This window comes from Solanum tuberosum, unplaced genomic scaffold (assembly GCF_000226075.1).
Source record: "Solanum tuberosum cultivar DM 1-3 516 R44 unplaced genomic scaffold, SolTub_3.0 scf00268, whole genome shotgun sequence".
Lineage (NCBI taxonomy): Eukaryota > Viridiplantae > Streptophyta > Magnoliopsida > Solanales > Solanaceae > Solanum > Solanum tuberosum.
The window spans coordinates 212,607-233,838 of record NW_006239190.1 but is presented as its reverse complement, the minus strand read 5'-3'; the positions used below and the strand labels follow the sequence as shown (position 1 = coordinate 233,838).

The 21,232-nt window shown below is 37.5% G+C and overlaps 2 protein-coding genes across 3 annotated transcripts; one reads left to right on the top strand and one right to left on the bottom strand.

Moving 5' to 3' along the window:
- Positions 1–581: 581 nt before the first annotated feature.
- LOC102590568 (2-hydroxy-6-oxononadienedioate/2-hydroxy-6-oxononatrienedioate hydrolase) lies at positions 582–17,217 on the top strand. 2 transcript variants are annotated; one of them, XM_006358103.2, is made up of 6 exons: positions 582–907; positions 13,791–14,277; positions 15,183–15,522; positions 15,964–16,062; positions 16,200–16,320; positions 16,696–17,217. In XM_006358103.2, the coding sequence occupies exons 1-6, from the start codon at positions 724–726 to the stop codon at positions 16,908–16,910; spliced, it is 1,446 nt and encodes a 481-aa protein (XP_006358165.1). In that variant the 5' UTR covers positions 582–723; the 3' UTR covers positions 16,911–17,217. The 2 variants fall into 2 exon arrangements, with proteins under 2 accessions (XP_006358165.1, XP_006358164.1); XM_006358102.2 differs by having other exon boundaries at positions 13,782–14,277.
- Positions 17,089–18,717, bottom strand: LOC102591162 (uncharacterized). Its single transcript, XM_006358104.2, has 2 exons — positions 18,024–18,717; positions 17,089–17,829 (listed from the first exon to the last, which is right to left on the bottom strand). The coding sequence occupies exons 1-2, from the start codon at positions 18,466–18,468 to the stop codon at positions 17,315–17,317; spliced, it is 960 nt and encodes a 319-aa protein (XP_006358166.1). The 5' UTR covers positions 18,469–18,717; the 3' UTR covers positions 17,089–17,314.
- Positions 18,718–21,232: the final 2,515 nt, after the last annotated feature.

Below are 21,232 nucleotides of genomic sequence, written 5' to 3'. Positions count from 1 at the left end.
TTTATTTTTCTACCCATTCCATCTAACCCTCGCTTCTAAATTATTTTTCGTTTTGTGTTAGATATATACATATCTTTTTAGGAAAATATTTCTTACTTGTCGTCGCAAGACTTTCTAAAAATAAAATATTTTATAAAAGAAATTTTAAAAAATAAAAGGATGGGGGATAGTCCGGGGAGGGGTACGGGGAGGAGGTAGTGGAGTGGGGTAAGAAAAATATTTTTTTTGGGGATAATAATACTTTAATCTTTAATTTTTAATTAATATTAATAGTTTATTATTTAATTTTTATCAAGGTGAAATATTTTATCTATGTAGAATGCCACATGTCAATGTTTTTTCAAATAATAACATACACCACTAAAATGTGTTTTTCAAACTAATAAATAATAGTTAAGGTATGAAATTCACACTCTCAATAGTTTAGATATAAAACTTGAAAAAATGAGATAGTTTAGATGTGTTTTGATACTTATATCTGAAAATTCCTAAAAATCATAAAAAAAAACAAAAAAACCAAAACAATATATTAAAAAATACACAATAAAAAATGCTATAAAATACTAAAAAAATCATAGAACACAACTATAATCCAACTGCACCAGAAGTGGTGTCAATTAGGCAGTGCAGTGGGCAGCAGGAGCTCTGAATTCCAGAAAAGCAACTGAATCGGCATAGTGACTTGCCGGGGTGTCTATCGGAGAAGGAAAAGTGAATTAAGACATGAATACTTGTGTACTTCATCTGTTGCCTGCTTGTCTCGTCTCTCCTCAATTGCAATTACAAACCAGGAGGAAGTTATTAAACCTTCCTTCTGTCTGGGAAAAACCCATCTTCAGATCTCTACAGATTGTACCCTCTGCCTCTTCTTCTTCGTCTACTTCTTTCTCACCTGCTGAATATCCAGGTAAATAGAGCTGCAGTATTGATTCTGAATGTTGATTTTAGTTTATGTAGCTTTCAAGTCATTGAAGTCGCTCAACCCTTATATTAAGATTAAACATTCATTTTTATCCTTTTATGTTTGTACTGTGCATTTATTAGATGCTTCATGTTAGATTGTTGAATAAACTTTTCTTGACTGGTGGATTTCTTCATGAGTTTATCCGTAGGGTGATTTAGCTGTAATTAACTCTGACCCTTTTATCTTAAGAAGCTAAAAGTATCTTGGTGTGAAAGAGAATGGCTTTTGGTGCAAATAAGGTTTAGGAAGTTGAAAAGAGAAAGTGAGAAAATTAAGTAAGAACAAAGAGGAGGCCTGACTTGATTCCAGTAATATGGACTTAAATTCAATCATTTAGGGCAATAACACTGAAGTCATTTCAGAAGATATTACTAAAGCACTTATGGATTTAGACCCTGTTGCCATCGAAGACGCAACAAACAACAAGGTCAATGAAGATGAGTTAGTGCTTTTGGAGGTGCAAGGAGATAATCGACTAATTTATTCCCTAGCTCGTGAAAAGGATGCAATTACAACCATATGTCCAATGAATCAAGGAAACAAAATTCCAGTTACAGAGGAAGAACCAATTCTAGGATAGGATTTTGAGCAGATTTTTACATGGGAATTATTTTATGGAAGATTTAGAAGAGCTTCAAAGAGAGCAAGCAGTAATGGAGGCTTCTTTGTGGGTTCATAAAAATGTACTCTCTCTGAGGCCTGAGCAGGCAGTATGGTATCACATTCTAGGCCCGTGAACATGATGTGTTTAAACTACTCATGAAGATTGATAAGAAAAGGCAGGAACAAAGAATTCATTAGGGCATTCAGGGAAGCAGCAAACCAAGGAAGAACAATGAGTTAAACAAGCTAAAATTTGATATGAACTATGGGAAGGTGGGGATAAGAAGTAGGGGAAGAAACATTCTAACTTCTACATGAAGCTAAACGTTATCAGTTGGAATATAGGGGGATTGAACAGTAAGGAACAAAGAAGAACAGCTAAAATGTTAGTAAATAAATGGAAAGCATTTGTTTATTACTCTCAATAAACAAAGGTGGATAAAGAGAGGTTGGATCGTTGGTGCGGTAGATTTTGGATAACAAATGGGTAGAATTTGGTGCTTAGAAGCGGGTGTAGGAGGGGAGGGGGTATTCTTATGATGTGGAATAATAGATATCGGCAGGGATAGTAGTAGCTACTGAAGTCTTAGCATCACCGTCAAATTTCAAGCTACCTCACAAAAGTTTTCTTGCCATCTAACTGGTGTTTATGCACCAAACACTAAGACTGAAAGGAAGGAGTTGTGGTGGGAACTTGCTGCTGTTAGGGGATTATGTGAGCTGCCGTGGGTGCTGGTATGTGAGATTTCAACACCACCAGATTTATGTCTGAAAGGAAAAATAGTTCAAGAATCACATGCTCAATGAATTTTTTTATTTTTTTTTGAATTTAGTAATGTTGTATTCCTCAGCATTAAGGATATGCCGGTGACCTCCAAAAATTCGTACATAGAGGGGCTAGGAAGGCTAATTACAAAGATCCTAACATATCTACTAGTTGCTCTACCTCCTCTATACATTCCTGTTTACACCAAAAATACAAATATGCAATGCAATTTTCTTTGACTTTCTGTATGGAGTTTGATTTGTTCTCATAGCATCTTCCATTTCTTTCCTTCCATACTGACCACCATATGCAAGCTGGAATAATTCTCCACCACTTTTTTTGGCTTTTACTGCCTCCTCTCCTGATTCAGCAACTGAACAGGTCAGCAGTATGTTCTGGCATCGTCCAGCTGTTTCCAGTGAGCCTCAAAAACAGAGACCATAGTTGACCTGTGACTCTACGGTGTAGAAAAAGATGGTTGTTGGTCTCATTTGTCTCATTGCATTGAAAACACCTTGATACTAGTTGTACACCTTTCCTCTGCAGTACCTCCTGAGTCAGACAAGCCCTCTTAGCTACCAACCATACAAAACATTTGATCTTGGTTGGTGCTTGGCTTGTCCAAACATATTTCCATCTAGCCAATCTGAGGCCTTGTTGAGTTCCCATTTCCTTCTTATAGAGCTTGTTAACTGTGAATCTTCCATCCTCAGAGTGTACCCATGAGATTGTGTCTGGCCTTGCAGCAAAACCATTAAACTCATTGACTACATGTAACAATTGTGCCACCCTATCTATTTCCCAGTCCTGAAAGATATATCCCAACCATTTTCCCAACTCTCAGCTAGAGTGATATTTGGATTGCTACAGAAAGAAAATAAGTCAGGGAAAGATTGCATTAATGCCTCATGTCTTACCCAAACATCTTTCCAGAATAGTATTTTAGCTCCATTTCCTATTCTGAGTTTGATGTTTCCTGCTAGTTTGGTCCAGAAGGATCTTATTGTTTTCCATGTTGAAACTCCATATGGTATAGTGACCTCATTGGTACACCATTGGGAGTCCTGGCCATACTTGTGATGTATAACTTCTCTCCAAAGAGCATGTTCTTCTTCCACATATCTCCACAGCCATTTCATCAAGAGGCACTCATTATGGATTCGAAGATTCCTAACTCCAAGACCACCTGAGAGCTTAGGTAGCTGCACTGTTTCCCAGTTAACTAGATAGTACCCCTTTCTTTCTTTGTTTCCAAACCAAAGAAAGTCTCTTCTAAGTTTGTCCAATTTCTCCAGCACCTTAGCAGGTTAGGGAAATAGAGACATGACATAAATGGGGAGGGAGTCCAGCACTGCATTTGTTAATGTTTGTCGGCCTCCAAGTGACAAGTATTGAGATTTCCATATGGCTAACTTTTTTTTTTTCCTCTGGATTATCCCATCCCATATCAGTAGTTCTTTATGATTGCTTCCCAGAGGCATTCCCAAGTAAGTTGTGTTCTCATAGCATCTTCCATTTCTTTCCTTCCATACTGACCACCATATGCAAGCTGGAATAATTCTCCACCACTTTTTTTGGCTTTTACTGCCTCCTCTCCTGATCCAGCAACTCAACAGGTCAGCAGTATGTTCTGGCATCGTCCAGCTGTTACCAGTGAGCCTCAAAAACAGAGACCATAGTTGACCTGTGACTCTACAGTGTAGAAAAAGATGGTTGTTGGTCTCATTTGTCTCATTGCATAGAAAACACCTTGGTACTAGTTGTACACCTTTCCTCTGCAGTACCTCTTGTGTCAGACAAGCCCTCTTAGCTACCAACCATACAAAACATTTGATCTTGGTTGGTGCTTGGCTTGTCCATATATATTTCCATCTAGCCAATCTGAGGCCTTGTTGAGTTCCCATTTCCTTCTTATAGAGCTTGTTAACTGTGAATCTTCCATCCTCAGAGTGTTCCCACGAGATTGTGTCTGGCCTTGCAGAAAAACCATTAAACTCATTGATTACATGTAACAATTGTGCCACCCTATCTATTTCCCAGTCATTGAAATGTCTCCTGAAAGATATATCCCAACCATTTTCCCAACTCTCAGCTAGAGTGATATCTGGATATTGCTACAAAAAGAAAATAAGTCAGGGAACGACTGCATTAATGCCTCATGTCTTACCCAAACATCTTTCCAGAATAGTAGTTTAGCTCCCTTTCCTATTCTGAGTTTGATGTTTTCTACTAGTTTGGTCCAGAAGGATCTTATTGTTTTCCATGTTGAAACTCCATATGGTATAGTGACCTCATTGGTACACCATTGGGAGTCCTGGCCATACTTGTGATGTATAACTTCTCTCCAAAGAGCATGTTCTTCTTCCACATATCTCTACAGCCATTTCATCAAGAGGCACTCATTATGGATTCGAAGATTCCTAACTCCAAGACCACCTGAGAGCTTAGGTAGCTGCACTGTTTCCAGTTAACTAGATAGTACCCCTTCCTTTCTTTGTTTCCAAACCAAAGAAAGTCTCTTCTAAGTTTGTCCAATTTCTCCAGCACCTTAGCATGTAAGGGAAATAGAGACCTGACATAAGTGGGGAGGGAGTCCAGCACTGCATTTATTAATGTTTGTCGGCCCCCAAGTGACAAGTATTGAGATTTCCATATGGCTAACTTCTTCTCTGACCTCTGGATTATCCCATCCCATATCAGTAGTTCTTTATGATTGCTTCCCAGAGGCATTCCCAAGTAAGTTGTTGGGAATTGCTCAATCTTGCACCCTAGGATGTTAGCCAATCTTTGCATTTGTGCTACTTCCTTGATAGGGAGTAAACTGTTTTTCCTCCAGTTAACCCTTAGACCAGAGACAGCTTCCAGGATCACAAGTATCACTCTGATATATCTAATCTGGTCTTCTTTTGCCTCGCAGAAGATTACAGTGTCATCATCATACAACAGTTGGCAAATCTCCATACTCACACTTGCCCTGCTACTAACTTCAAATCCCCTTATCCATCTGTTTTGAGTAGCTATCCTCAGCATGCTATTCAGCCCCTCCATGACCAGTATGAATAGGAAAGGGGTGATAGGATCACCCTGTCTCAATCCCCTTTCAGATGAAAAAAAACCCACCGGTTCTCCATTCACCAGAATGGAGGTTACGGTTTTAATACAAAAACCTATCCATTTTAACCATTTATCTCCAAACCCCATCTGTCTTAAGATGTTTAGAAGGAACCCCCAATTTACATGGTCATATGCTTTTTCCAAATCAAGTTTGCACAGGATGCCTGCTTTCTCTCCTCTTACTCTTGTGTCCACACATTCACTGGCTATTAATGCAGCATCCATGATTTGCCTGCCCTTAATAAATGCCATCTGGTGCTTGTTCACCAGCTTGTTTACCACGTGTTTGAGCCTTTCAGCCAACACGTTAGCTATGATTTTGTACATCCCACTAATTAGACTTATTGGTCTGAAGTCCCTTAGTGATGTAGCTCCACTCTTCTTTGGGATAAGTGCCACATAAGTGGCATTCATACTCTTTTCAAAAACTTGGAACTCATGGAAATGTTTCATAGTGTTCAAGATGTCTTCTTTCAAGACACTCCAAAATTCCTTAAAGAAGCTCATTGGGAATCCATCAGGTCCTGGTGCCTTGTCACTAGCACAAAGATTGATGCCTTTTAAGACTTCTTCCTCCTCAAACTGTCTATGCAGCCAGATCTGTTCTCCAGTTAATGCTTGTGAAGTCTTGTAAGTTTTAGATTAGGTCTCCATGTCTCTGTCTCTTTGTAGAGATTCTGATAGTAGTCTTGTATTTTTAATCTTGATAACTTCTGGATCAGTGATATATGTCCCTCCTCTTCAATTTTGTCAATGGTGTTGCATCTCTTATGTGTTGTGGCCATTCTATGAAAATATTTGGTGTTCTTATCTCCATTTTTCAACCATTGGATTCTAGACCTCTGTCTCCATGCCATCTCCTCATTCTTGACCACCTCCTCAAACTCCATTGCCAAATGAACCTTCTGGAGTAATTCATCAACCGTGAGTGCTCTTTGCTCCATGATATTTTCTAATCCAATAATATGGTTCAGGATGTCCTCCCTCCTTTGTCTCCAGTTATTCTTGTTTTCCCTTCCCATTCTTTTAATTTCCCTTTAGGAGTTTTAGTTTGGTAGTCAAGATGTATGCTGGGCTACATTGAAAGAGGCCCACCATTCTTTTACCCTCTCTTTGAAACCATCCACTCCCAACCACCATTGTTCAAACTTAAATTATGACTTCTTGAAATCCATATCTCCACATGTAAGCATGATGGGGTTGTGGTCTGATCCCAGTTTTGGCATCACTGATTGTTTGATGTGTAGATATTGTTCCTCCCACTGTGAAGAGTAGAGGAATCTATCTATTCTAGAAGCACTCTCATGATTTTCACTCCTTCTCCAAGTGTAAGACCCTCCAAATAAAGGAGGGCTACAAGCTCCATGTCATTGATCCATTCTGAAAACTCGGTCATTCCCCCACTTGATTCTTTGGCAGTTGGTTCTCTCCTCTGGATATCTGGTGATGTTGAAATCCCCACATACTACCCATGATCCCTCAAAAAGGCTTCTAATGGCTGCCAATTCCCACCAAAGTTCCCTCCTTTCCCCTCTATCACAGTCTGCATAAATTGCACTTAAATGCCATGTCAGTTCTTGCTCTATGCCCTCAAATCTACAAGTAAGCATTTGATTTCCACTGTCTACCATTTCCCCCTTCCAAACTCTTTTGTCCCATAGCACTACTATGCCCCCACTCCTTCCAATAGCTTCTACATGAGCTTCTCCCAACCATCTGTTGTTCCAGATTTGTTGGTAAAGATTTGAGTCATTCCTTGTTAGCTTAGTTTCGACCAACACGTGAATGTCATCCCCCCATTGAAGCAACAAATTTCTTACAAGTGCTCTTTTGCTCTCCCCATTTAACCCCCTAACATCCAAGATACAAATTTTATCTTCATGACCAACCCTCATGTGAGATTCTCCCTCTTGTTCTTGGCTCCCCTTCTTTGAATTTCATCCGCTACTTAAGGGGGGAAAATACACATGGTTCAAAGTTATTAATCAAGGCATTGTTCAAGAATTGATAGATTTGTATTCTCTTCCGAGTGGCTGAAGAACTTAGAATGGATAAACAGGAGATTATGCTAAGAATAATTTCTGATCATGCTCCATTACAACTGTTATGTCGTGAGTGGGAGAAACCTTACTTCGAATTTGAGGATCGGTAGATGGAGATGGAATAATTTTTGGCAAAGTATAGAATTGGTGGTCAAACCTTCAGGTTATAGGCAGACCAGATTACATTTTATCAAATAAGTTACAGTTATACAAAGGAAACTGAACAAAACTAGTTTTGGTAATTTGGAACACAGGAAAAATGAGCTATTAGGAAAGATGGCACACTTTGACAGGGACTATGAGGACAAGATATTACAAGAGGAGGAATGGGTTGATAGGGCTTGTTTACATATAGAGTTGAAGGATATTGCCAAATATGAAGGACTGGCTTGCAGACAACATCATGGTTATTACAGTTGAAACAAGGGGATAGAAAATGCTCACAAGATATAATCACATTCGGAAATTACGAGTTGACGGGAATATCAAGGAAGATCACGAGGAGATGAAAAAAGACATTTCCCATTTCTACCAGCACTAGTTTTCACTTTTCAGAAGGAGAGAATTGGAAGTCAGGTATAATAGGGCACCCACAAGTAATCTCGAGGGAAGTAGTATGGCTTCAAAGACCTTTTGGAGAAGAAGAAATGCTAGAAATTACTAAGTTATGTGTAAGTGATAAAGTTCCAGGTCTGGATGGGTTCTCTATGGATTCTGTCAAAACTGCTGGTTGATTATCAAAGAGGATCACATGAAGGATCTGGATCTCTTCCACCACCAGGAAAAGTTTGAGAAATGCTTCAATACCACCTTTATTGCTTTAGTTCCTAAAAGAACGATGTTGTGGAATTGAGAGATCGTAGACCCATAAGCCTGATTAGTAGTTTTTGTAAGATCATTTCGAAGCTTCTGACAGAGACTGAAAAGGGTGATTAACAAGTTAGTGGATAATTCTCAATGACTTTTATTAGAAGAAGAAAAATTATGGATGCATCATTTATTGCAAAATGAATATCTTGATACCAGATTGAAAGGTGATATTCCTGGTGTTTTATGTAAGGTTGTTATTGAGAAGGCATACAATCATGTTGGGGGGGATTTTCAGTTAACATTCTCAAAGATATGGGATTTGGGAGGATGTGGGTTAGCTGGATATCATTATGTATACTATTTGTTTGGTTTTCAATCCCTGTTAATAGCACGCCCGTAGTTTTTTTGCAGCTCAAAAGGATTGATGGTGAGGAGTATCTTTCATCTCCTATTCATCTTAAGTCATGGCATATTTTTCCAAAATGCTCAAGACTGCTTGCATAAATGGTTGGGCACCCAAGGTTGTGACCTAGTGGTCAATAAAGTGGTTGAGAATCATGAGGTCTCAGGTTCAATTCCCAGTGGAGACAAAAAAACACTAGGTGATTCTTCCCATTTGTCCTAGCTTTGGCGGACAGTTACCTGCTACTTGTAGCTAGTGGGAGGTGGCAGGTATCCCGTGGAATTAGTCGAGGTGCACGAAATCTGGCTCGGACACCACGGTCATCAAAGAAATGGTCGGGTAAGGGGATTCAAGGTTCCCAGCCAGAATATCTTGGAAAGCCCATACTTGATGTATGCTGCCAACACTCTTGTTTTGTGCGATGCCGAGGAAGAACAAATCAATAGCTTGAGGTTGATTTTTGGTGATTTTTCAGGGAGTTACTGGGTACCAATAAACTGGAGAAAGAACCACTTATTTCCAGTTAATATGGTTCCAACTGCTATGAGTTTAGCTTGAGCTTTAGGTTACCAGGTAAGTAGGCTGCCTACCATTTGCTTGGGATTAGCACTGGGAGCAAGAGATTGAGCTGATAGCATATTGCAAAGGGTCTTGGAAAAATGTGAGAAAAGGCTAGCAAGTTGGAAGAAGCAATATTTTTTTATTTTGGAGGCAGAATAGTGCTGATCAATAGTGTTTTAGATTCTTTCCCAACTTATGTTATGTCTTTATTTTTCCATGCCAGTTAAGATTGAGAAGAGGATTTGCATAAGAAGAATTTATTTTGTGCAAGGAAGTAAGGAGAAGAAATCATTTAATCTGGTAAGATGGAACACACTAGTTATAAACAAGAAGGATGGAGGAATGGGGAGGTTAACAAAATAGAAGGCTTGCTAATGAAATGACTATGGAGATTAACACAGAAGTGGAAGGTCTGAGGGTTGGGTAAGCAGTAATAAATATGGAATTGAGGGACAATGATGCACTAACGAAGTCAGAAGTAGTCATGGAGTATCCTTAAGGAAAGGTATCAGATCTTTACAGCTTGGTTTCTTGAGCAAGACAGCAACAGTGGAAAATGGAAGGAACGCCTCTTTTTGGGGAAATTGGTTTGGACATTGCCCCTTGAAGGCTTATTTCCAGATTTACTTACTTTGGCCACTAGCACTACATCAATATTGTCAGATTTCACTCATAATGGGGGCTGGAACATAAATTTTAGAAGGAATTTCAATTACTGGTAAGTATCTAGAGCTGCTCAATTTCTTGGGCAACTGGATTCCTTTCAATAAGTCGCTGATTCAAAAGATAGTTTGAAAAGGAAGCTAAATAGCAAAGGATATTTTACTGTTAAGTCATGTTAGAGATCTCTTGCAAGAATGGAATGCCAGCTTGAACCTTGGTCATGGAAATCAAAAGCACCGTACTAGATTTCTTGCTTTACATGGATTGTGAACAACACAAGCATGTCTCATGTATGAGAACTTTCCAAAGAGAGGAATAACCTGTGCAGCAGATGTTTCTTTTGGTGAAAACAAGTTGAGTTTGTCAGCCATTTATTTTGCAGTGTTTTAATCACTGTTCAGAATTGAAAGTTCTTTTTAATACAATTGGCATGCAGTGGTTATGGCAAGGGATACCACTGAACTGTTGAAGTTTTGGAACAGAAAAGGGCTGCCAAGAAAGAAGAAGAATCAGTGGAATAGGCTGCCAGAAAAGTTCTTGCTGCATCTAGTGGATGGCTTGTTGGTTTGAGTTTAAAGAAATAGAAGATACTTCAAGGACTCAGCAAACAACACTCAGAAATGCAAATCAAATTGTATGGCTTTGTTTTGTTGTTGGTGTAGAATGGAACATGTAGAGGAGGCTGAATCTATTCTTGAGTTGTTAGAATCACGCCAGGCGTAGTCAGGGTTATACTTCTGTTGGATGTATTATTACTATTATTTTCTTTTGTACAATTACAATTGCACATTCTTAAAATCAAAACAGAAATTATTTCTTTTTATAGGAAGTTGTACAAGGAAAATGAGAACTGGAGACCATCCTTTAATATGAACCAGTGCCCTTCCATCAGCTTTGAGGAGCAACAAGAACTACAAAAGCCTTTTGAAGAAGAGGAGGTCCTTCTTGGACTTAAAGCTTGTGCTGTAGACAAAGCACCAGGTCCAGATGGATACACAATGGGTTTTTTTGTTAATTGCTGGGAGATAGTGAAGGGGGATTTGATGTCTACTATGCAGAATTTTCACTCCCAGGAGTTTTTTGAAAAGAGCTTTAATGCAACATACATAGCTCTCATCCCAAAAAAGAGTGGTGCAAAGGAATTGAGAGACTTTAGACCAATCAGTTTAATTGGAAGTGTCTACAAGTTGATTGCCAAGATTCTCACAGAAAGATTAAAGAAAGTGATGCACAAGCTAGTAGATACTCAACAAATGGCCTTCCTAAGAGGAAGGCAAATAACTGATGCAATCTTAATTGCTAATGAGTGTCTAGACTCGAGAGTGAAGGAAAAGTCCCCAGGAGTCATGTGCAAACTGGACATAGAGAAAGCGTATGATCATGTCAGTTGGAGCTTCCTACTTGAAATCATGCAGAGAAGAGCTTCCTACTTGAAATCATGCAAAGAATGGGCTTTGGATTGAAATGGATCAGATGGATAAAGTTTTGTATAAGCACTGTTAAATTCTCAATACTGATAAATGGATCTCCTGAAGGCTTCTTTTCATCAGACAGAGGACTAAGACAAGGTGATCCTCTCTCACCTTTTCTATTCATTATAGTGATGGAAGGCCTAAACAACATGCTAAAGACTGCTCACACTAAAGGGTGGATAAGGGGCTTTAATGTAGCAAATGAGGGGAATCTAAGATTGGAAGTCACTCATATCCAATATGCAGATGACACTCTCATCTTTTGTGATGCAGAAGAAAGCCAACTTAAGATCCTGCGAGTGATACTCATTCTTTTTGAAGCAACTTCAGGACTACATATCAACTGGAGGAAAAGTCTGATTTTTCCAATTAATGAGGTGAACAGAATGCAACATCTGACAGAGATCTTGGGAGGAGAAATAGGTAAACTACCAACAGTATATTTGGGGATGCCTTTGGGAGCCAAAAGCAAATCCAATGAAATCTGGAATGGGGTGCTGGAGAGATGTGAAAGAAGACTATCTAGATGGAAAGCACAGTATTTGTCTAGAGGTGGAAGATTGACCCTGATCAACTCAGTCTTAGATGCTTTGCCAACATATTTGATGTCAGTTTTTCCTCTCCCCCCTAAGGTGGAGGAAAGAATTGATGCATTAAGGAGGAATTTTTTGTGGAATGGAGAGAAAGAATACAAAGGATTTCATTTGGTCAAATGGAAGACTGTAATTCTTTCAAAAAAACAAGGTGGGTTAGGCATTAGAAACCTGAAGAAACAGAACAAAAGCCTTATGATGAAGTGGTTGTGGAGATTTCCTAAAGAGGAGCAGGCTCTTTGGGTTAGAGTGATTCAGGCCAAGTATGAGAAGATAGATCACTGGAAAACTAAGGAAGTGACTTCTACCTATGGTATTAGCCTATGGAGATCAATCAGAAATTTGTGGCATTGTTTCTTTCAAAGAACTAGATTCAATATAAACAATGGAAGAAAGATTTTATTTTGGGACGATAATTGGTTAGGAAATGGCAGCCTCAAACAGCAGGCGCTTTCCAGACATCTACTTGTTGAATCAGCAACATGAGGCCACTGTGCAAGAAGTTTGGTCCATCCGTGGATGGAACTTAACATACAGAAGGATGATACAAGACTGGGAGGTGGATAGACTAGCTGAATTTTATGGCACCCTGGACCATTTTGGAGGATTGAAAGAGGGAGAAGACACTCTTACGTGGATTCATCACAGCAAAGGTATCTTCACAGTTAGCTCTGCCTACAAGAACCTGAATCAAATGGGGACTCAACTCAGATTTTTGCCTTGGAAGCTTATCTGGAAAGTCAAAATCCCATATAAGGTGGCAGTCTTTACTTGGTTGATAGTTAAAGAGGCGGTACTAACACAGGAGAATCTAATGAAGAGGGGAATACATGTGTCCTAGATGTTTTTTGTGAGCTACAGGCAGAGACAATCAACCATCTGTTCTTCATTGCAAGGTGGTCAGACAATTGTGGCACTTATTTACCAGCTTCAGGGGCACAAACTGGACCATGCCACAAAGGGCAAGTCAGGCTATAGAAAGCTGGAACACTGAAGGCAGTGGCAGTATAGACCAAAGCAGATGGAGAATTGTCCCAGCAGTGATTTGGTGGACCATATGGAAGGAAAGAAATATGAGATGCTTTGAGAGTATTAGTAGTCCCTTACACAAGATCAAAACGAATTGCATAATCACTTTTTGCTATTGGTGCAGTTTGGAGTATGTAGATGATCCTATAGTTGTTATAGATATCCTAGGTTATTTGTAAGTTGAAGTAGGTTCTAGTTTTGTTTTGTTTTGAGTACTCACAACTGTATGTAGCTCCATGATGTAAATTTGGGATCCCAGCCTTCAGTGTTGAAGATTAATACACAAAACTGTTACCTTTGTCAAAAAAAATAAAAAAATCTTATTCTTACCTTCTAAATATAAAAAAAGGATCTAGGTATTTGAAACAACATAGGAACATAATTTGTAATTTTGTTTGGTTAAAAATAATTTGAAAAAATTTCTAGTCAAAGAAACACTATGGTAGTTCTGAAATAGTATTAGGGACAATCCTTTTGGGGTTGACATAATATATATGAAATAAATGCTCAGTAGTGCATATAACTTTTCAGCAATTGGATGTTTGTTTACTAATTTATTCCTCTTGAGAAGCCAACCAAACAAAGAACAAGTAATAGTTAAAAGTCCAGTCAGTTATTTGAGGCTAAGCAAAGTTGAATAAGTGCTAACGCCAAAGGGAACATATTTGAGCTCGATCAGGTTCTTTTGGCATTTATAAGCAGCTGAGAAAACTTGGGATTCTTTTTTTCTTTTCATCTCCTATTTCATTTATTTTTCCAAGCTAATCCAGAAATATCACCTGGGACAAGGCCAAAGCGGAAAAGGCAGATAGCAGGGATAGATCAGGAAGAATTACAAGACCCAGCTATTCTAGCAGACCCTGATAGTTGTTTTTGTGAGTTTAAAGGAGTACAAATACACCATAAGATATATGATGCAGAATCAGTTGCTACAAACTTTTCAGAAGAAGGAACTATTTCTCAACCTCCTCATGCTAATAAAAGAGTGAATTTTCCTATGATTTTATTACATGGCTTTGGTGCCTCTATTTTTTCATGGAATCGGGCTATGAAGCCCCTAGCACAAATCACTGGGAAAAAAGTTCTGGCCTTTGACAGACCAGCCTTTGGGTTGACGGCAAGGCTGAATCATGTCAACCATTCATCTCAGGGAAGTGAAGACACAAGACCTTTTAATCCATACTCCATGATATTCTCTGTGTTGGCCACTCTATACTTCATTGACTTCTTAGCAGCTGAGAAGGCAATTCTAGTGGGGTAAGTTCTATTCAAAGTCTACTTTGATTTTTCTTGGATGACAAAATCTGAATTTGAATATTTCCATTATGAACGGTTATGGATTTATATATTTTGACTTATCCAAGAAAAAGCTGTGGCTTCATTTAGCTTGAAATTATTGCAGTGAAATAACATTCTTATAGTTATATTTTAGTTTCACTATGCAAAGACAATGATCCTTCGCTACCCCAATTATAATAAAAGAAATGTGAAATAACGGGAATGGTGAAAATAAAGTTCAACGAAAATCAGATGTGTGTTTCCAAATGAATGACTGGCCTACTCTAGGATGAACTTTTACGCAATAAGAATTTAATGGTTGTATTCAGTCATTATATGCATTACCTCTCTCTCTTCTATATCTAATTTCAATCTAGATATAGCTTGAAATTATTGCAGTGAAATAACATTCTTATAGTTATATTTTAGTTTCACTATGCGAAGACAATGATCCTTCGCTACCCCAATTATAATAAAAGAAATGTGAAATAACGGGAATGGTGAAAATAAAGTTCAACGAAAATCAGATGTGTGTTTCCAAATGAAGGACTGACCTACTCTAGGATGAACTTTTAGGCGATAAGAATTTAATGGTTGTATTCATTCATTATATACATTGCCTCTCTCTCTTCTATATCTAAAATAATCTATCAGTATTGTTACTCTTTCTGAATTGACTGATTAGATTTCTATTCCAAATAATTTACTGCAAAAGGTTGAAAGTGTCTTTATTTGGTCAAGACGAAGTAGATATGTAATTCCCAATGAGAGGATAGTGTGCTTCAACTTGTCCTTTGCTTGTAGTATTGCCCTCCTTCCCTTTGCTCTTCCTATTTGATTTATCAAAGATGTCACTTTTATCGGTAACTAATGAGATATACCAGACACTCAGCTGGTTCCATTGTAGCAGTTGAAGCATATTTTGAAGCACCTGAGCGAGTTGCTGCCCTGATACTCGTTGCCCCTGCAATTGTAGCACCCCTGAATTTAGGGCATGTAACAAAGGACAATTCAAGTGGAAAAAGTAACCAGACTGAAGGTGAGGAATTGGAAGTGAACTCTAAAGGGAATTGGTTTACCACGGTTTTCAGCATTTTGTCAAAGGTATCCCAATATCTTGGACAAGCAATAATGCGTTTGGTGAAAGGGATGGGAGACATGATAAACTCTTTATATAAGAAAGCTTTATCTGCATTCTTGCGTTCTGCCGTTGGTATTATGTTGGTATGTACTCTATTTTGGATCTTCTAATCTATTTATTGAACCTAATTTTCCTTTCTGAAAATTTACATCATGAAGCCTTGTGAAATTGAAATTAGGTCTATACTTTATAGTTTCCAATTTTTGAAAATTGGTTTTTGAGTGAGAAATCCTCCCGGACATTCTTGAAGAAGTTAAACAAGAAGGTGAGATGAGTTATATGTGTAGTGCAAGTCCATGGAACATGTCAGCTGCTGTTGGCTTAGCAGCTCTATTACTTATTTGATCTTTCTGACATTTATTTGAGGATAGATTTGATATATTTATGTTTCAGAAATAGATGGAAGAATTCTTATGAGCTTTTATTAGTCATTTGCAACATATGCAAAATGAGAAAAATACTTGATTACCACTCTATAAAACTTGATTAAAATGGGTACAATAATGACTACCATTTTCTTTCAGGTAAGAATGATAATTGATAAGTTCGGCTTAGCTGCTGTTAGGAATGCTTGGTATGATCCTAAACAAGTTGATGATCATGTCTTGCAAGGCTATACAAAGGTGATTCCTTGGCAGCTAGTTGTTTCCAACTAGATGATGGGTTTGGTTTTTTCTTTTGGGCTTGTATTTGATTTTTCAGGTATGCAACCTGGTTTCATTGTGCATTGTTGTCATGTTTACTCTTTTAATATCTGCAGCCTCTCAGAGTAAAAGATTGGGATAGGGCTCTGGTGGAGTATACCGTGGCTATGCTTACAGATTCTGCATCTGAATCAAAACTACCACTGTCAAAGAGACTAAGTGAAATCTCATGTCCTGGTTAGAAAATCATCTATGTGGCACCAAATTGAATTGATATTGATAACTAAAAGAAAACATTGGATTTCAAAATAATTAATAGAAAAGCAAGCAAGATCTCAAGTGAATATGAAGTACTGAAAAAACAATTATGCTATATAACCAACAACTCTTGACTACCAAATAACCTTTGATTGCACCATTCTTTTCTAGGCTACTCCCTTATACTGGAAAAGTGTGTCATATGCTTTAGTTCTGTCATGTTCCTTTTACATTCTTGGATTTGTGATAATGCTATGTTCTAAGAAACATATTATCGTAAAGTTGCATGATAAACAATAGACTCCAGTTACACAGTGAATACACAAAGTTCCTAATACTGTTTTTTTCTGTCAGTTCTGATTATCACTGGTGACAGCGATCGACTTGTTCCGCCATGGAACTCTGAAAGACTTTCACGGGCCATTCCTGGATCTTGTCTTGAAATAATCAAGAATTGTGGCCACTTGCCCCATGAAGAGAAGGTTGACGAATTTGTATCCATTGTTGACAGATTCCTTGAAAGAGCTTTTGGGGTGCAGAAAGAGTCTGATCTGCAACCGGCAACTTGAGATTGATACTTTTTCCAGTTCAACTTGGCCAGGATTGACATCTATTGGTGAGCATTAAGTTTGACACTTGAACTGCCTACTAAAGTTCATATATAGGAAATCATTAAGCTCTTCGTCAATTATACTCAATTCTATAAACACCTATCAGTGCATTCCATAATATAACGTAGGTGGCTTATAGTTGTTTAAGTAAACATTGATTTCTTGTCCCTTGAGACATGTAAATATAATACACCATGTATCTTGAGAGTTGTAAATCTTTACTTCAGCTTATTACAAAGCAGCTGAAATCTCTGTTGTTACACAAGAAGCCTGAGATTTGCAGATACAAACTGAAACATCTATGCAGATTTTTGTGATAACCTCATTGCACTCATCGTATTTCAATAGATGGCATTCCATCTTCAGACAAGGGGATCAAGGGATATGGTGAGAGAGGGATCCTGTAAACCATGAGGCAGATCAAAACCAGACATGAAGTCATCTCCAAATATCATAGCACCGGCAGCTAATGCCCCTGCACCTACTCCCATTCCAAAACCAGGTCTAGCATTTCGTGCTGCTGAAGTTCCAGTTTGTGGCATGTTTAAATAACTAGGCAGCATGTTATTTGTTCTTGGGAGGAAAGTTGGAATATAACCAACATTAGCAGGTGGAGGTGGAGGTGGGGGTGGAGTACGCGGCGGCTGATAGCTTGGTCCTGCTGCTTGTGTGTAGCTCGGTCCCGCCACAGGTGGATGTGAATAATTTGTAGGATATGGCACTGGATGTGCATATTGGTGATTTGTCTGTGATTGGCTCTCCAGCATTTGAGACGGGGTTAAAGATTGTGGTTGTAGGTATGCTGATGCAGGTTTATATCCATTAGTCAAGTTGAAGCCGCTGCTGTTATCCGCAAGCTTAAATCCCTCCTTTTCACCTAGTTTCAAACAAGATGTCGTCAAAAATGGAAAATTCTCAGTCAAGACTCGCAATAGTATGGTTCTTCATCCAGGTATTACTATCTGAATCAATACAAACTAGTGTCTTTTCTCTAAGGATCTGTTTCATAGAAGATGAATAACTACATAAATCATGAAGTCGAAAGGAACAAACAGCAACTTAAGTTTATACCTGGTTGTGAACTAGATTCTTCCCTCTCCTCCGAAACTCTGATAGAGACATCGATAAATCCCTGAGGTTTATTCGAGTTCTTTTTCCGCAATTGAAAGCTCCCAACTTCTTCAATTGGCTTCGAAACCTCAGAGTTCTTATTGTACTTGTCCAGAAATTCTTTCAAAAGCACAGTAGCTGTTCCCATGAGTTTTTCTCTAAGAAAAATGGGTTCTCTACTGTAAACTTCAACATTTAGGGCCAAATCCTGGAGAGAAGTGTCAACCAACATTGAGAATTTGGTTTTCCAAACAGGATTTGCATTGCCTGAAGAATCAATCTTGGAACAGTACTTGTTGTTTGGATCAATCCATCCAACGGCATACCATTGAAGCTTCCACAAAGCCGATGTTCGCCGGAGTCCCCTGGCGGAAATCAGGCAGATTTCAATCCATATTTTACCCATCTTAGAGAAAAAGATAGATTTCAGCTTGATTGATACAAATGGTGATAGAATTTGTGCCCTCAAAGGTTCTTTTCTTGATAAAAGTGATAATGGAAAGGTATAAAGCTGTTTTGCATCATATTAAGACTACTACCTTACTTTTATGCAAAGGATCCCTTACTTTATACTATTATCAAAGTTCTGTTAAGAGATATCTAGGTACTTTTTTCCCCATATTATGACTCACAAGTCAATCAGAGGGGGACAGGAATCAGAACAATAGTCAAAAGTTTGCAACAGGACATTGTTAAAAAATGAACTTCAACGGTTCACGAGAAAGTAATTTAGGGAAAACTATACAAATTTGACCCATTAGATAAAATATTTACTCAAATTGGACTCAACCCAATATACTTATCTTGATTGGGCCCACGTCCCAAACTATTTACCTCTGATGATATCTATATAATATGATGGTATGGAGTAGTAATTGAGCAGTTTTTTCACTTAAATATTTTTTGTTCCTCCTTGATGCATCAGAGTATATATACTTTAATGGCATCAATGAGTAATTGAATAGTATTTTTACTGAAGCACTGTTTCTTCCTCTTTGATATGATTGTATCCAGTGCCGGCTCTTGCCTATAAAATTTTAGGCGTTGGCCTTATTGGGGGCCTCAAATTTTTGTAAATAAAAAATTATGTATTTTAACCCCATTCAAATAGAAGAAATTAAGGAAACATTGTTTTGGATTCTTACATTTTCTTCGTTAACACTCACATTATTTATCCTTTGTAACTCTTTTTGCACTCTATTTCTTCAAATCTTTGATAGTTAGAGTAATACACTCTCAAAAATATGAATCAATAGTCGAAAAGTGTTGAACAAAGTGCATTACAAATTCTTTTTTTTAATTTATTTGTTAATTTTCATATTAAAGTAGGTATACCAAGTTATCAACTTTTTGAATCAGATTCTATGATTCTAACTCTTATCTTTAAAGTTTATCAACCTATTACTTATAAAATTGTGTTAATAATTCATATAATAATTGCCTCAATAAGAAGATGTTTTTCAATGTTGAATTGATAAAATCTTACTTAAAACTAATAATTAAAAAAAAGTATTTGAAAAATCATTTATATAAAAGATATTAAGTAGTAATTTACATCTAGAAATTTAGAAAAATAAATAGATATAGATAAAATTTATATAGATTTTAGGCCTCTAATAAAAATTTCGCTTTAGGCCACAAATTATGTTGAGCCGCCCCTGATTGTATCTAAAAACAAGGGTATGAAAGTAAGATGTAGTCACTTGTAAATAGTTTTCCTTTTTTGGTACAAGTATTATTTTTCCAGTAATTTATCCACCAACTTTACGCCTCTACTGCAACTATAATATTGATCCCTAAAGAAATTTTACTGTAAAACATATATCTAAAAGGTGTGAAATATAGCTGACTAGCTGTGTATATACTTTGGTATGTATCAAAATCAAAATTTCTGGCATTACAGTTCTAGTATTACGGTATGTAGTATATATATATAACCTTATTATTAGAGAAATGTTTGGAACAAAGTAGCTCGCCTAAAAGGAAAGGAACTCTAACCTTTTGGAGTTTTCGCCCTTACTTAGGTTAGGAGGTCGTTAAACCGTAACTTGCTGCTAAAAACATTGCTAGGCTAGCGCGGCTCGCTTCGCGCTAGACCTTGCAAGTCCTGTTTCTTATTGGTTTCAATAGTATGGGAAATTGGGGGTCAAGTTTCGATCGAGCTAGTTTGAAAGTACCTTTGATGAAAGTCTTCAAATTCGCTCACATTACGATTGCTTTCCAGAATGAGCCTTGAAGGCTTCTATCGTTCCGAACTTTACGAAAGGCTGCTAGACCAAGGTAGAAAAAAAAAAGTTAGGCTTCAATTAATACCCCATTTAGCGGGACAATTCGGGACGTATCACCTAGCTAACCTGGAGAAGGAAGGAAGAAAAGTTTTTGCCCCAACGAACTGATTCATGTTCTTAACAGGCTTCTTGACTTCATTTCTAGCCACTCTTGAAAGGTCTTGCACGAAGGGAGCCGTGCTAGCCTAACAATGTTTTTCAGTAGGAAGTTATGATCTAATGACCCCCTAACCTAGGTTGTGGAGAAAACTCCAAAATCCAAAACACTGGTTAGGTTCCTTTCCTTTTAGGCGAGCTACTTCGTACAAAAATACATGGTTAAATATATCATCTACATATATTTGCTTATTATATAGATGCTAATAACTTTGATTTTCTACTTATTAGATTATGTAAACTTAATACTAATTTCTTATCTTGATTAAAATGTCCTTTATGTGATTATTTATTCACAAAGGGAATTGCTTTTGCTTTCCTTGAATATGCCATTATGTTGAAAGAGGTGAAAATATGGTATTAATTGAGATGTTTCTTGAAGAGTTGAAGTCATAATTCTACTATAGGTAAGTCAGAAGCTTAACAACTATGGGTGTGTTTGGTATGAAGGAAAATGTTTTCCTGGAAAACAAGTTGATTTTTTGACTTATTTTCTCATGTTTGGTTGGTGACTAGAAAATATTTTTTGGAAAAGATTTTTAGTGTTTGATTTATGAATGAAAAATGTTTTTGAGAAATATCTTTTATTTTTACTAGAGTAGAAAATAATTTTTGAAATTGAAAATATTTTTTAAAAACAAACTTTTTTTTTTTTTTGGGGGGTGTGAAAAAATGAAATTTAGAAGTTGAAAATATTTTTAAAAACAAACTTAATTTTTTTTTTGG

Coding starts and splice junctions, on each gene's coding strand:
- LOC102590568 (XM_006358102.2), top strand. CDS start 724: ATGAATACTTGTGTACTTCATCTGTTGCCTGCTTGTCTCGTCTCTCCT. Junction 14,278..15,182: donor GAGAAGGCAATTCTAGTGGG/GTAAGTTCTATT, acceptor GAGATATACCAG/ACACTCAGCTGGTTCCATTG. Junction 15,523..15,963: donor CTGCCGTTGGTATTATGTTG/GTATGTACTCTA, acceptor ATTTTCTTTCAG/GTAAGAATGATAATTGATAA.
- LOC102591162 (XM_006358104.2), bottom strand. CDS start 18,468: ATGGGTAAAATATGGATTGAAATCTGCCTGATTTCCGCCAGGGGACTC. Junction 17,830..18,023: donor AGAATCTAGTTCACAACCAG/GTATAAACTTAA, acceptor GTTTGAAACTAG/GTGAAAAGGAGGGATTTAAG.